General features: G+C 37.2%; 1 protein-coding gene across 4 annotated transcripts in view; it reads left to right on the top strand.

Moving 5' to 3' along the window:
- Nucleotides 1-16,032, top strand: part of DMTF1 (cyclin D binding myb like transcription factor 1) — a 40,430-nt gene that overhangs the window by 22,581 nt on the left and 1,817 nt on the right. For 3 of the 4 annotated variants that reach the window (XM_024559101.4, XM_024559092.4, XM_045194257.3), the window contains 9 exons: nt 2,668-2,825; nt 3,882-3,914; nt 4,824-4,933; nt 6,917-7,145; nt 8,367-8,518; nt 9,691-9,900; nt 11,435-11,520; nt 14,494-14,649; nt 15,238-15,603. In XM_024559101.4, coding sequence (XP_024414869.1) covers nt 2,668-2,825; nt 3,882-3,914; nt 4,824-4,933; nt 6,917-7,145; nt 8,367-8,518; nt 9,691-9,900; nt 11,435-11,520; nt 14,494-14,649; nt 15,238-15,603 — 1,500 coding nt within the window. The remainder of the gene's footprint in view (nt 1-2,667; nt 2,826-3,881; nt 3,915-4,823; nt 4,934-6,916; nt 7,146-8,366; nt 8,519-9,690; nt 9,901-11,434; nt 11,521-14,493; nt 14,650-15,237; nt 15,604-16,032) is intronic. The other variant, XM_024559106.4, reaches the window with a different exon arrangement.

Below are 16,032 nucleotides of genomic sequence, written 5' to 3'. Positions count from 1 at the left end.
TTTTATTATGCTATATTTTATTGTGCAAAATGCATATACTATAGGTTACCCATTTCATAGTTAATGGTCTTTTAGGTTCTTTAAATTTTTTAAATTTATTTTTTATTACAGTTTACACAATATTATTTTGTACTAATTTCAGGTATACAGCATAGTGATTAGGTATTTATATAACTTATGCAGTGATGCCCCCAACATTTCCAAGTACCCACCTGCCACCATACATAGTTACTAAAATATTATTGACTGTATTCCCAATGTTGTATTCACATTCCCATAACTATTATGTAACTACCAATTTGTACTTCTTAATTCCTTCATCTTTTTTACCCAGCCCCTCAGTGGGTTCTTTTTGGTTTTTGCTATTAATTTGTACAAATGTGGTGGGTGTGGATGGTATTTTTACTATGACTTTAATTCTATGACTTTTTTCTGAATTACATGTTTTTATATATTTATTGGACATTTCTGTTTCCCACTTGAAATTTCTGTCCAATTTTTCTATGGGGTTTTTCTTTTTCTAGATGTACTCAATCTATGCCAGACACTGCTGGTTTTTCAGTTGTGTTACAGATAGTTTATCTAATTGAGTGGCCTGTTTTTTCCTTCTTTCTAGGTGTTATTGTCAAAAAAAGATTCTTATTTTCAATATTAAAATTACCATCTTTTTACTTCTATCTTTTCATGCTGTTTAAGAAATCCTCACTTGCCTCAAGGGCATGAAGATATTCCTGCATTTTGTACAAGCTTTAGAGTTTTGCTTTTCACTGTGGTTTTTGTTTTCCTATAGGTGTGAGACAGGGTTTCAGTGTTGTTATGTTATGTTTATGTTGTTATGTTATGTATGTTATGTTATGTATGACAATTGTCCCATCATCATTATGGAATGTTAGTTTTTTCCCAGTCTCCAATGTCCATTTGTCCTAGGTCAAGCTTCTATAGATTTGTTTCTAGGTTTTCTAATTTGTTCCAGGTTCTGTTTGTTGATACCTGCACAGTGCAGCACTATCTTCAAAAGTCCAAGTATCTGATGGTGAAAGTCCTTCCATAAGTGTTCTTGGTCCGTTGTTCTCCCATTATAAATTTAGAGTGAGCTTGCAGAGAATTGCAAGAGAATTGCAGAGAATGGGAAGCTTTTGGAATTTTTATTGGGGCTGCATTGAATCTGTGTATCAGTTTCAGGGGAATTAACATCTTTACAATATTCCATCTTCCTGTTGAAGAACATTGTATAGCTTTCCATTTTAGCTAGTTCCTCTTTAAATTTTTTTTGATAGTTTTATGTTTTCCTTCACACAGGACTTGCATAACTTACCTAAGATTTCATCCTGCTACTTTTAATTTTGATGCTATTGTCAATGAGAACTTTTAAAGATTTTTATGAGCTTTGTATAGAAATGCAAATGACTATATATTGATTTTGTAACCACTAGCCTTGCTAAATAATGTTTAAAATCAAATAATTTTTATAGATTTTGAGGGGGTTCTATGTATATATATATATATATAACATCTGTAAATGACTCATTTCCAGTCTTCATACTTTCAAATGTAGTTTTCTTTTATCAGACTGTCAGCAAATTCTAACTTGCTAGGACTGTTGTCATATATGAATATTGAATTCTGTGAATGCTCTGTTAACACTTAACTGAGATTTTACATTCTTTTCCATAAATCTATTCATGTGATTAGTTATATATATACTAATTTTCTGAAATTAACACAAACTTGTATTACTGGAATGGGCTCACTTTTTCCATTGTTTTAATATATTTTTTATACATTGCTGGGTTCAGCACGCTAAAACTCTTTTAAGGATTTGAGGAATCTGTGTTGATGAATGAGCTTAGGCTGAAAATTATTTTCGGAAACTGTCCTTGTCTGCTTTTGCTATTAAGGCTTTGCTAGCCTAATAAAATGAACCAGGAAGTGTCCCCCTTTTCCTCTTTACTCTGGAATAAAGTCAGAATTACATTTTTCTTGATCGTTTGATAGGATTTACCTATAAACTGATCTGGGCCTGGGATTTTCATTATTTCACTGTGGTTTTCATTATTGATAACTGATTAAATTTTCTTGATGGTCTGTGCTTACTAGATATTTTTCTCTTCCTGAGTCAGTTTTGGTAAGTTGACTTTTTCTAGGAATTTATTTTATGTAAGTTTCAAAATTTATTGCCATAAAATTTTCAGAATGTTCGATTGTCTAATCTCTGTAGGCCCCATTTTTTTTATTTCTAATATCATTTTGTCCTTTTTCCCCTACTTTTGCCATAACTTTGTCTTTCTGTATTTTATTAGTCTCAATGGATCTTTTCAGAGAACCAGTTTTTAGCATTGCTTATCCTTTCTATTTTTTATTCCTGATTCTGCTGATACTGTTCTTACGGTTTTCTTCCTCCCACTTTCTTTAGATCTTAACTTTTTATAATTTTAAAGGAGTTGACAGAACTTGACTTCACTGAATATTGTACAGTTTATTTTTGGAACATTTAAGTATCATTATTATCTTGCAACATTTGGAAGTTTATACTTACTAATGAATTAGTGGTACACATTATTTTTCAAAATGCCATTGATGATCTTTGAAAAATACTATAAAAAAGCATAGTATATCCATATGCATTTTATCAGAAAACCCTAAATCAAAGAAATGTAACCCATTTAGGCACGCGGAATAAAAGATGCTACAGAAATCATCTTTGAGATGTCAAAAGACGAAAGAAAAGATTTCTACAGGACTATAGCATGGGGTCTGAACCGGCCTTTGTTTGCAGTTTATAGAAGAGTGCTTCGCATGTATGATGACAGAAACCATGTGGGAAAGTATGAAAACTTGTAATGCTGCATGATTTCATGTAATTAGGGGAAATATTTAAGGAATTTTCTTTTTTTTCTTTTAAATAGAGTTATGATCATAGCCTTAATTGGAGACAGCTATACTATGAATTACTGTTGGTTGTTTCTCCAGGTCCATGTTGTGAATATGGTGAAACCTCCTTACAATTAAGGTCTCTTTTAGAAATTAAAATCTAAATAACTTCATCTAGGTTTGTCAAATTCAGCTTTCTAGTAACATAAAAACTAATAGTGATTAAAGATTTAGAAACTGTGAACTCTATAAAAAATTCATTGGTAACCTTTTTCCTACTCATTTTTCTATCGATAGTATACCATTTTCCTAGTTTAGTGACTTGTTTTTTTAAATAACTAAATTTTTGGATACAGTGCATGAATTTGTGTTATAGGTAACTTGGGAAGGCATCATATTTTCAATGCAATGGTTTTTGGTGTTTTGACATATTTTTTATTTCTCTTTGGGAATTTTAAGTGTTAGTAAATAGTATTGCTTACTAGATACTGTTTTTAAAAAAGGGCATTGCATTGACTGTATTGTATACTTGCCCACTAAAACAAAGAGCCTCTCCTTTAGAGCTGGAGCCCGTCAGCTGTCCATGCAAGGGTAGAGCAAATAAAGAGAACTTTTAATTTTTTAGTGTCTTGTGAGAATTTACCTAGATTTTCTTTCTAGCTCTGGTTTACAATGTCATCAATAAGTCTTTCAGAATTGCTATGATATTAGATGCCTGAACCATTAGGAACAATTAGACAGCATAGGAGCAAATATGTTTTAAATAATTGAATTTTATAAAGAAAATTGGAAAGTGCTGACCTTTATTATAGCTAAAAGTATTCTTTGTTTTTTAAAAGTAGAAGCATTACTTTTTATTGATCTGCTTTGAAATTGGTTACTTTGAAAATACTATCAGTATGCTAAGTGACTTAACATTTGACTCCTTAATTGAAATTCTGATTTTTATTAAAGTTTTTAGCATTCTCTGTTTTAATTGATCCTTTTTTAAACTTTCTTTAAATTTCTAGATATACACCTGAAGAAATTGAAAAGCTCAAGGAGTAAGTTTAAAATTTTTTATTCATTAATTCTGATAGTTGGGCCCTATTATTATTTTGTCTTACATATTTTTAAAGTTTTACTTTGAAATGTCAAGAGATTTTTTGTAGACTGGTCTAACTTAATCCTGCTATTTATTAAGCACGATTGGCCATAAAAAGAACTTACTATTCTATACCTGCAGAGTAGCCATACCCGTAAATTTAGTCTCCTCCTGTTGTCAGTTAACAAATCAAATACATCCTTAGACCATCGTTGGGGTTATAGAAGATATCAGATGGCCATTCCTGGTGGCCTTAAGTCTAAATTTGGGGAACCTCTATACCAGGATCAAAATCAAGGTTGTGCATAGCTCAGTTCAGAAAGTGACTCGGCCGTGTTTCACTGAGTGGCTGGGCTATTTCACTTAATCACTACCTCATGAAGGCTGTTTCACAGGAAACATAATTTTGCTTCATTGAGTTGGGACCATAAAGTATGGATTAATGTATTATATGGATCAGGAAGAAAGCTGAAGGTTGGTCCTGTTTATGATGATAAGGACTTAACGAAACTTCCTCAGATATCTGAGAAGAGCTTGTTGGGAATATTCAAAAGTGAAAAATCTGGGGATTGCCTGGGAGATTGTATCAGTAACCTGAGGGGAAATTTGGTCTTTTTTGAACACATATCCAAGTTACTTATTTCTTCTCTGACCCAGGAAAAAGGCAATTGCTGCCTGTCTTTTTTTCACCCACAGACAACTGTGGACCCCCAAAAAAGGCCACACTTTCAAACTTTGGCTCTCAAAGTATTGCTGCCCACAACTTCCAAACCAGTCAAATGGGAAGAAGAAGAATGAAGAATAAATGATGAAATTAAAAGGGAGAAAACAGTTGAACCCAATGCTGATTGGCAGACTCTTGTTTTAGGCTCCGGATAAAGCACGGCAATGACTGGGCAACAATAGGGGCGGCGCTAGGAAGAAGTGCCTCTTCCGTCAAAGATCGGTGCCGGCTGATGAAGGATACCTGCAACACAGGTACCGCGACCGCCGCTGGTGAGGGTTTGGGTCCCATTCGGGCTTCTCGCCCCTTCAGACACTTCTTTCTCTTCTGTTTTGTAAAGAAAACTGTCGTTCACTTCAGCTCAAATTTTATTTTCTAGTCTTCCTTTTTCATCAAGCTTAACAGAGCCAACTATTCATTATTTTTGTGCTTTTGCGTAGAAGTGACACTGTTCACAGAGACGAGGACGTCTCAGTTTCACAGGTTTTAAGTCTAGCGTGTTTCCACTTTGGAGCAGTTCAGTCCTGCTCCAGTTGGGGAAATATTTATTTGCGAGGATTATATACATGTATTTTAAAGGCAGAAGTAATTTTAATTTAAGCTCATCTGTTGAACTTTTGTTAACAACAGCTTATCAACTCATGTTTATGAAAAACTTTAGTTCCAAGCAAGTCCCAACTTAAAAGCTGTGCTTAATGGTTTTTAAGCATTTTGCTTATTTTAAAGCAAAGTAAATTTTTCCATAGAAAAAACCTGTAGTGTTTCAGTCTCTAGGCCAAATCACAAATACCTATTTAATCCTTAATGTTTACACATGTATAGCACTGGTAAACCCAAATTTTGTGACTAACAACAATATTTAGGCTCCACCACTAAATTCTCATTTAACCTTTTGAGCCTGTTTCTCTGTAAAATGAAGAGGTTAGAGTAGGCGGTGTCATGATTTCCTTTTAGCCCTAATGTTCTCTGAAGTCTCTCATCAGTCTTTTAATAAGAAAAACAAGTTAAGCTTGAGCTTCCAGGAAATAAATTTTCTTTCCTCACCCCCACCCCCCACTAAAGTGGAATCAGTAATGTTTCCTGCTTAACCGTCCCACCAGCACTATTAGCTGCAAAGTGATGAAGACATAAACCCTACCAACTCTCGTTCTCTGGGTAGTGACAACTTAATGAGGCAGGAATGGGAACTTTAGGTATAGGATGTACCCCAGAGGTCCACGTAAGGTGCTGTGAGTGCAGAACCCCCTTTGTAAACATAATCTGGACAAGCACCCTTCCTTGATAGCCGGCTTGAGGGACTGATCTGTACCTTAACTTTCTCTGTTGCTACATATTGTTTCTGATCAAGAGTTTTCTCTTTTGTACCACACCATGAGACATCAGCCTGGGTTTCCCCGTTCTTTCCTACCATGCTAAAATAGAGCAGGTCATTGTCTTGGATCCATGGTTTCCAGACTGTACCTAGCACATAATGGGCAATAAATATTTCTTGATTAAACGTGTCTGTGAAGCAAGCACTTAGCCCTTTTACATGTTTCCAGAAGTTTTTAGCTACTATTAACAAAATGGAAACAGAAGGTTTATTCCTGTTTTCCTACTCATTCTCCTTAAGAAAAGACCAAGAAGAACATTACCTTTTATTAGCAGGTTTATGAGTTCAGAAAAACCTAAATTAAAAATGTGTGAATACCAGTCTCAGACTTACATTTCATCACAGCAGCTTGCAGTGGGAATAGTGGGGAAAGGAGAGGGCATAAACCTGTTTTTACATTTACCGAAGTGGGTGGGAGGCCACACGAGTTATCCCACTTCCCCTCACCACTTGTTCCTACAAGCACAGGTCTCCGTTGAGCCTGCACCACGTCTGCAGAGCAGGCACGCTTAGCTGAGCCTCAGGTGAAGTAAGAGTTTCTCTGGCCATCAAGCTGCCACCGAAGCTCTCCCCACGTAGGACTTCGTGTGACTTGAGAGTACATAATTCTTTCTAGTAGCGTTTTGGATAGTTTTTCTTAAAGAGTCAGTTTGTGCTTTCTGTTAGGATTCTCTATTTTCTTTTGTACTAAGAACCTGACTGGTTTAGTAAAATGAACGGTCTTATGTAGTTTCCTACCCAAGTGTCACTCAGAAATACTTTTAGTACTACTTCCTACTTTCCATCAGTCCTTGGAAATACAAGGCTGTCTGATTTGCAAAAAAAAAAGGTAGCAGTAGTATTCTGGATGATTTTCTTCTTGCAGGGAAGTGGACAGAAGAAGAAGAAAAGAGACTTGCAGAGGTGGTTCATGAATTGACAAGCACTGAGCCAGGTGACATCGTCACACAGGGTGTGTCTTGGGCAGCTGTGGCAGAACGAGTGGGTACCCGCTCAGAAAAGCAGTGTCGTTCTAAATGGCTCAACTACCTGAACTGGAAACAGAGTGGAGGTACCGAGTGGACCAAGGAAGATGAAATCAATCTCATCCTCAGGTTTGTATCCTATATCTTTTAATGGCAAAAGCTGCTTAATTGCTGTGGGTGTCTCGATTGATTGTCCTCTTTTGGTTCCCCTAGGTACCTAATGTCTGAAAAGCATCTTTTTCATAGAGAGCCACTGTTTAAGATCCTAAGTATTTCATATTGCGCCCTTTTTGTTTGTTTTGTGTTTGTTCCTTTTAGGTGGCTTTAGTGCTTGTGCAAAGTACCACATTAAAGGCGTGGACACTGAAGCCCTGTATCCACAGAACAGGCAGTGGTAGTGCTGCTTTCCCACTGTCCCAGCAGCACGCCTCATTCCTAGCCCAGGGGGCCACACTGCAGGTGCAAGGGCTGTTGTCTCTTTGCCCTCGGACTTTGGTTGCTGTGCTCAGACCACAAAGAACGGGGCCCAGTCTGCAGTTTACCCGCACCCTCAAATTGGACCAGATCAGACAGTTCCATTTCATATGTATCAAAAAGTAACTTTAAGATAGTAATCCCAAGTTTATTTTTTTAATTAGCTTAACCATTAAGACTCAAGTGACTCAAATAGGCAGAAATACCAGCAAGAAAATATTTGAGACACTGAAGTAATTAATAGAAGCTATCATTGTGGCTGCTCCCTACTGAAAATCAAAATCAGCATGAAAGTTAAAGCTAGAAAAGAAATAAACCATTAAAACCCCAAATTTAGTTGGGTTTTATTTTGGGAATTTGACAGGGAGGGGTTTGGTTGCTGCTGGAGTATTGTTTTTGTCTTGTCATTTTGTTTAGGATTTTGTTTTTAATAGTTTTTTTTAAGCTAGTCTTTATAAATAGCTTATTTCTAAACTTTTTTTTTTAATTTTACAAATGGAAAAGCTCAGGTCCTGGAAATAACTTACTGTATAACAGTATAAAACATTGCAGAACACTATACAACTAAACCTGTTCTGACCTATTCTCACCTTTAACTACTCCCTTTCCTTCCTAGTGCTTCATCTGGTTCATAAATTCATTTATGATTCAGCCCATTGGTTGTACCATTAAGGAAAGGCTGTTGCTGGTGATGTTTCATAGCTCTTAGCTCCTGTGATCCTTTCCCATGAGATGCTATTGTTTCCCAAAGTAACAATAGCATCTCAATGATAACCTGCCATTCCTTTCTCTCCAGAGCCACCATGAGAAGTCAGAGGAGGGTTCTTAGGAAGAAATAAATTAACATCTAACAGGTGCTTATTTTGTAACCTGTAGGATAGCAGAGCTTGATGTAGCTGATGAAAATGACATAAACTGGGATCTATTAGCAGAGGGATGGAGCAGTGTCCGTTCACCACAATGGCTTCGAAGTAAATGGTGGACCATCAAAAGGCAAATTGCAAACCATAAAGATGTTTCATTCCCTGGTAAGGTAACATTTGCTTAAGTCTTTCCCTTGGCTTAACCATGTTTACTCCTCAGGAGTTAGAGGTTAGAAGTTCTTTGTCTCAGCTAAAGAGATATGAGTCACAGATTTTTTTCACTTAAACCTTTAGCCCTGTTTCTTTGGAAAATAAGAGTTGATGTGATTGGTAGTTTTCAGGGCACCTAAGATAAAAGTATACACATTCTTGTTTTCACACAAACTATGGAAAGGAACTAAATGTTACATACACATTTTCATTGTGTACAAAGATAGATTTTTGAAAACTGATGTTTAATCAACTTTTATGAGTTGAATAATTTCAAATAACTAGTTATGTCGAGAAATTCTGTGATAATTTATTTTGTGGAACAAAGGCAGAGGAGGGCAAGTGTAAAATTGGCTTTCGTGTACAAGAACTCAAGGTGGTTGCATGTTACTGTTTGGAAAAGACCAGCTGCTGTTCTACAGTTGTGAGTTCGGTTCAGAGTCAACAGATCATGCTCTTGCAATGGCTAAAACAGTCAGTTGCCCTTGAGTCCTTGGTGGGAAAGTACACTATTCATTTTAAAATAAAAATAAAGTAGTTAGCATTACTAATATCTTTCCTAAATAATAAGAATTTTTTTGAACCTGGCTAGTATGGCTCAGTGGATTGAGCGTGGGCCTGTGAACCAAAGGGTAGCTAGTTTGACTCCCAGTCAGGGCACATGCCTGGGTTGCGACCCAGGTCCCCAGAAGGGGGCACATGAGAGGCAACCACACATTGATGTTTTTCTCCCTCTCTTTCTCCCTCCCTCCTTTCCTCTCTCTCTAAAAATGAATAAATAAAATCTTTAAAAATAAATAATTTTTTTTAATTTTATGAAGAATCACTAGAACACAGAAAATGTCCTATTTCCATGTTCCTCACAATGGCAATTTTTCAATGCATCTTAGATGGCAAGAACAATATTAGGTTATAAAATTTTTAATCTATATGATGGAGAACGTTAGCAAAAATTTCCAGACAGTTATAGTTTTTAAAATATTTTTTATTATTTTGGTAAGATTTCTCATACAGCGTACAATTATTTATTCCAAATACTTTCTCTCCTTACCCCCCACCTCCCTTGATGCATAGATGGTGCTCTTTCAGAGAATCACTGTTCTTTTTGTCTACCCGTTTCCCTTTAGTCTTAATAAAAGGTCTGAAACAGTTACATGAGAATCAGAAAAACAACCCAGCACTTTTGGAGAGTAAATCAGGATCTGGAGTTCCAAACAGTAATTCCAATTCCAGCGTTCAGCACGTTCAGATCAGAGTCGCCCGCTTGGAAGACAACACAGCCATCTCTCCAAGCCCCATGACGGCCTTGCAGATTCCAGTCCAGATTACCCATGTCTGTAAGTGTTGGGACCTCAGGTCTCCTTGCTATGTGACCTGTATGATTTGGTTAATGGCTAACACCTTTCAGTCTTCGAGAATGTTGACAGAAATGTATCCAAGTTGATGAATGAACCCTGTGATCCCCTGTTTGAAAATCACTGGGTCACCTATATAATTAACATCCATCTGTGTATGTAATGACTGTCAAAGTTACCTTACAGACACTTAAGTTAATCGTGCCTGTCTTACTCTTAAAGTTTTAATTTAAATTTGGTTATTTGCTTTAGCTTTCTACCAGTGTAGTAAAGCCTGGAGAATTTTCTGGCACTGCTTGTTTTTATACTCGTGAGAATTGCAAAGCAACTGAAATTGCCAGTCCACCATAAATATGAGAGCTACTGTTGGGTATAGATGGATTACATGGAGATTGCTACAATTTTTATCGACTATTGAGTTGACAATACTTTTTGGGAAAACAGCAAACATTTTATAAATGATCACTTAATATTCATTCACAGCATATCCTAGCTTTAAGCCGCATTTGTCTGCAGCCAGATTTTTCTTACCCTTGATTTAGGTTTTTTTATCTGGAATCACTTCAGATATTCTAGGCATGGTCTAGGCATGGTCTTAAGAATCCATCAAACAATAAGAGAAATAACACAAATGAAGCCCGCTTGTCTTGGTAAAGGTGTCACATTTCTTTCAAACTGAAAAGTGCTGTAGTCAGAATATAATAAACTATCAATAAACACTCCACATGAAAAGTCAATTCCAAATAATTTTTTCAGATAGATTTACCTACAGGTGCAACTGAAAGCACCAAAAGAGATCCCATTTCTTCTAGTAAGTCTTAGTTCTATGTTACCTTCAGCAGACACTGATGAATTCTGAGTCTCAGTTGACACCTCTAAAGAGATTATACTATCTGATCTCTAAAGTGGAGTTCAGTCTCCTAGATGAGGTGGTTCTGAAATAATGCTTCTGTTTATCTCATGTGTTTAATCCTCACAACTGTATGAGATAAACCAGACAAAGGTTCTGAACATTAGTTTGAATTATAGTAAGTTATTGTCCAGGTCTACATTGCTAGGAAGCAATGCCACTAGACCCTAACACCTAGTGTTTTGGGGATGTCTGCCTTTCTAGTCATCTGTACTGCTTCCCAGAATGTCCAAGTTCCTATCTCTTTACAAGTTAGCCTTAGTGTATTCCTCTCACTTCCTAACATTAGAAATGTTTCTATCCATAGCAGGGGTTAGCAAATACCGTCTGTCACTTACTCAGCTCCTGCCATTGCAGTGCAGAGGCAGCCACTGACCATGAACGAACACGTGCGGGTATTTACAGAAACTGGTGGTGGGCTGCGTTTGGCTGTGGGCCACAGTGTGCCAATTTCTGATCTACGCCATCCCAGATAAATCCATTAGGTTTCTTAATATCTCGTAAGAAACTTAAATGAAATCAAGCTTCCAGGCAGATTATTCAGTATGAGATTGCCTTCATAATAACTTACAAAGTATTTTGTTGTCGTCCTTTTTCTCACTACAGCCTCAACAGACTCCCCTGCTGCTACTGTTGACTCGGAAACCATAACACTAAACAGTGGAACACTACAAACGTTTGAGATTCTTCCAGTGAGTAATACCTCACAAACTAGACATCAGCCGTCTACGTGCGTAAGAAAGATCAGTTGGTATCAGTTTTAGAAATGCTCCCCACTGTATAAGCAAATGAAATATAAATATGTGACTGGCAATAAGTGCAGTTATGTCCAGGGTTTTGAGGCTAGTTAGCAGACAACATAAATTGGACTTCCACTTTTATAAATAATTTTTTAGTCTTTTGCTTCACCTGCATATAAACCAGTAATATGTTCTTTTTATATATGAAAATGACAGTGCTAATGAGTAGGTACATACATGCTACAGGTTTGTATTGAGTCATAAGCAAATATATAAACCAAAGGGTTCATACTGGTTATTTGCGGAAAAGTTTGTGGAATAAATTATTTAACAGTATCCATTCAGTAAACATTGTACTAGCTGTTGGGGATACAGAATTTAAAAGTCCCACTCCTAAATGGTATAGCCACTTGGGAAAACAATCTTGCAGTCTCTGGAAAGGTTAAAAATATAGTCACCATATAACCCAATTCTAATCCCAGATATCCCTAAGAGAAACATGTCCACATAAAAACCTATACCTGCATGTTCATACTCATAATAAAAAAGTGAAAACCACCCAAACGTCCACCCACTGATAGGTAGGTAAATTAAAATGTCCTAGAGGCATACAAACGAAAATTTGGCAGTAAGAGAATGAAGGACTGATACATACTACAGTCACGATGAACCTTGAAAACATACTGAGAAACTAGACACAAAATACCATATAGCGCGTGACTACCACTTATTTGAACCGTCCAAAATAGGCGAACCTACTCAGATAGAAGGTAGATTAGCCGTGGTCTATACTAAGGGGTATAGAGAAACGGGCATGGCTGCTAATTTGACAGTTTCTTTTTGGGGTAATGGAAATTGTTTTTAAAGTCCCAGTCCTTGCCTGCTTTCTAAAACAGGATAAAGCCAGAATTAGCCCAGTTTTCATAAATACAAAATAGATTTTATTTAAATTATGTCAAGATTTATTTGCTGTGAAGAACAAACATAAGGGGCATTAGTGCCAATTTATCTCCTCCACAGCCCAATCTCACAAGGATGGCCAACACAACAGGAAGTTCTCTTTGAGAATGACTTTGGGACTTGACTAGGAGTTTACTTAAGCCTCAGTTTCCTAACCCTGTGGTCTACAACATAGGGATGTATAAGGTAACCATTTTTCATAGTAGAAAACAGAACATCCTGTTTTCTACCTTTCTCTTCCCCTGGCTAAATAAACAATGTACACACATATATTTGAGGTTCAGGTTTAATTACCAGGTTAGAATGAAATATTTGGACACTTCTGATTTATTGATAGAGGATGATAATAGTGCCTGTACCTCAACAAATTGTGAGCACTGAATGTATATTAAATAAAGTACATGTATTGTAATATACATGTACCTATAAAATATTTGGTGCGTGACCACACATGATTAATAAACACAACCATTAGGAAAACAGCTTTCACTTCTCTGGAGACAGAAGAAAGGAACTGAGTTCCCACTGTGTATCAGGCACCACTGTAATCATCTCTAGTCCTCACGGCCTTTGCCATGAGCACTCCTCACGTCAGCAGTGAAGAAACCTAGACGTCAGTGCGTCTGTACCCAGGAGGGCAGTTGTGGCTTACGTCCACAAAACCACACCAAGCTAAAGAGCAGGTTCTCTGACTCCTGCTCTGTTTTAAGGGCAAATACTGAGTTGGCCAAAAAGCCTGTTTAGTTTTTCCCATAAAATAAGACACATTTTTCATTTTCACCAGTAACTTTATTGATTTGGATATTTTGAGTATGTTGGCCACCCTCCACGCTGGCTTCAGTGGATAGAGGGCAAGGGTGCTGCTAAACATCTTCCAGTGCGTGAGACAGCCCCACGGTGAAGAATTGTTCAGCTAAAATGTCAGTGGTACTAAGAAACTTCCTAGCGAAACAATTCTGACACATTCAGTCACAGCACCTTCTCCATACACCGTGCAAATCTTTTTCTTGCATTTCAGTTGTCTTTACCTCTTAAAATAAAGTATAACATGCCAAACATGTTGTGTATCTCCTTCCCTTTTCTGTATTAAAATGGCTACACAAAAATCCAACAATTTTGATTTTTTTTTAATGCACACTGATATGACAGCTGTCACAATATAGCTAACAAAATTACTTTGAATGAAGTAATTTGAATGAAAGACAACTAAGCACTGTTAGAGGCATCTTAATGGGAATAAATTAAACTAACTTTTTGGCCAACCCAGTACTTTTCCTTTACAACTCAAATTATTATAGAAGCTTATGGCTGTGAAAGGTGTATGGGTATTGAGTAGTTTAGTTATACTTCTGTACTCTCAAAAATCTAAATGTATTTATCTGTTTATCAGCTTTTCAAATAGGAATTTTCTTTTTCCTTAAGTAGAACATTGCTAATTGCTATTTCTCTATGTTTCCTCCTAATATAAAAAATACTTGTTAAAATCATACTGTGGGAAAAAAAAGATGTCTAGGTAACACTGCTGCAGTGCCTTTTCAAAAAATGGAAAGCTTAAACTGGGGGACTGCCGGTTTCTGTGCGCTGCAGAGAAAGGGTAATGAGGGAAGACTGAGTGTACTGGTTACCACACTGGAAACAGTGGCTTACGTGACCGTGTCTTCGTGGCATGAGACGAGTAAGACCAGACAATAGAAACACAGAGCGAACCGCAGGACACAGGCCTTGCGCCTCTCTGTTTTTCACTCCAGGCCAAGTAATGGCTTAAGAGAAATAGTGAAAGATACCGTATCTTTCATTTTATTACTTGTTCACACCTACACAATTGGTAAGTACATTAGTGGTTAATAAATTAAAGTCAGTCCCCATTTTGCATACAAAGCTAGACTTAATGAGTACTAGTTTTAAAAACTACTTACTTTTTAGCGTATTGCACCTGTGTTGATCTTGGTTTTCTTTTTCTTTTAGTCTTTCCATTTACAGCCCACTGGGACTCCAGGTACCTACCTACTTCAAACAAGCTCAAGCCAAGGCCTTCCCCTCACTCTGACTGCTAGTCCTACAGTAACCGTGACGGCTGCTGCTCCTGCTTCTCCCGAACAGATCATTGTTCATGCTGTATCCGTATGTTACCTTACATAACTTGCCTGATTTTCCTAGTGTTTGTAAAGAAGGCTGGCTAACTGACAAGCATCACCATGTTTTTCTAGGTTTCAATACTGTGATAGAACCCATGTGCCTAAAGTAACAATATCTTTACTTGAGGGTGGGGGGGCAGCAGGAGGATCTGTTAGAAGCTCAGTTCAAGTATTTGAGCACCTATTAAGGACTAAGGTTAGTTGATATAAAATATAGGAGCCGAAACTAATCCAGTCCATTTATTTAAAGAATTCTTTGTACCACTGTTGTCCCAGGAGTAACGTTTTACATCTCCACTCTGCCTTCACTGAGGTAGATCGCTCACTCCCTGTGTCTCTTTACTGCGATGGATTTAAATTAGGGAATGGGGACATTAGGAGAGCAAAGGCCCACATAGGCAAAGAAAGGTTTTCTAGAAAAATTGTGATAAGAACACTGCAGTTCCAGAGGTGAGAGGTGGGGGGAACAGTAGCCCATATTAGCACCTATAAATGTCCTTTGTTGCCTATAATTTGAATATGGTAGGTACTTTTTTTATTTTTGCCATTGATCATTTTTTTTAACATTTTGTAGCCAGAGCATTTGTTGAACACAAGTGACAATGTTACAGTGCAGTGTCACACACCAAGAGTCATCATTCAGACAGTTGCCACAGAGGACATCACTTCTTCCATATCCCAAGCAGAACTGACAGTAGATAGTGATATGCACTCATCTGATTTTCCTGAGCCTCCAGACGCCCTAGAAGCAGACACTTTCCCAGATGAAATTCATCAACCTAAGGTGACTGTAGAGCCATCATTTAATGATGCTCATGTATCCAAATTCAGTGACCAAAATAGCACAGAACTGATGAATAGTGTTATGGTCAGAACAGAAGAAGACCTTAAACAAGAGGAGGAATCACCCTCTCATTTAGCCTGTGCTTATGTTACTGAGGTAAGTTGCACCTAAGGGAACAACAGCCTACGGGTTCTTGCCTTGAGCTTCCAACCTGCAGAAAGAGCCTAGAAATAACTTACGGGGTGACATCCTGTGGTACTTTCTTTTTCTTTAGACACAAAGTAAAGTGCAAACCCCACCTCTGACCTCACAGACATCAGTCAACCAGCAGTGTTGTCCTGTCTTACCACACTGTTCTCACTAAAAGCTTTCCCTTGGAAGTGTTTGTTGGAACCCATGGAAGCATTTTCCCGAGGGGGGTTAATAATCTTTGTGGTTTAGCGTAGGAACCTCATGCTACAGAAAAGCATTATTCTATATTCAGGGGACCTATAACTAAATTGGTTCTTTTAAAATTTTTGTTAATACATTTGAGTATAAAGTTACTACTTTATCCATTTTAAGACCTTTCATTTCTTTAGATTC

Source organism: Desmodus rotundus, chromosome 6 (assembly GCF_022682495.2).
Source record: "Desmodus rotundus isolate HL8 chromosome 6, HLdesRot8A.1, whole genome shotgun sequence".
Taxonomy (NCBI): Eukaryota; Metazoa; Chordata; class Mammalia; order Chiroptera; family Phyllostomidae; genus Desmodus; species Desmodus rotundus.
Note: the sequence above shows the minus strand (reverse complement) of the source record. Positions and strands in the feature narration are given on the sequence as shown.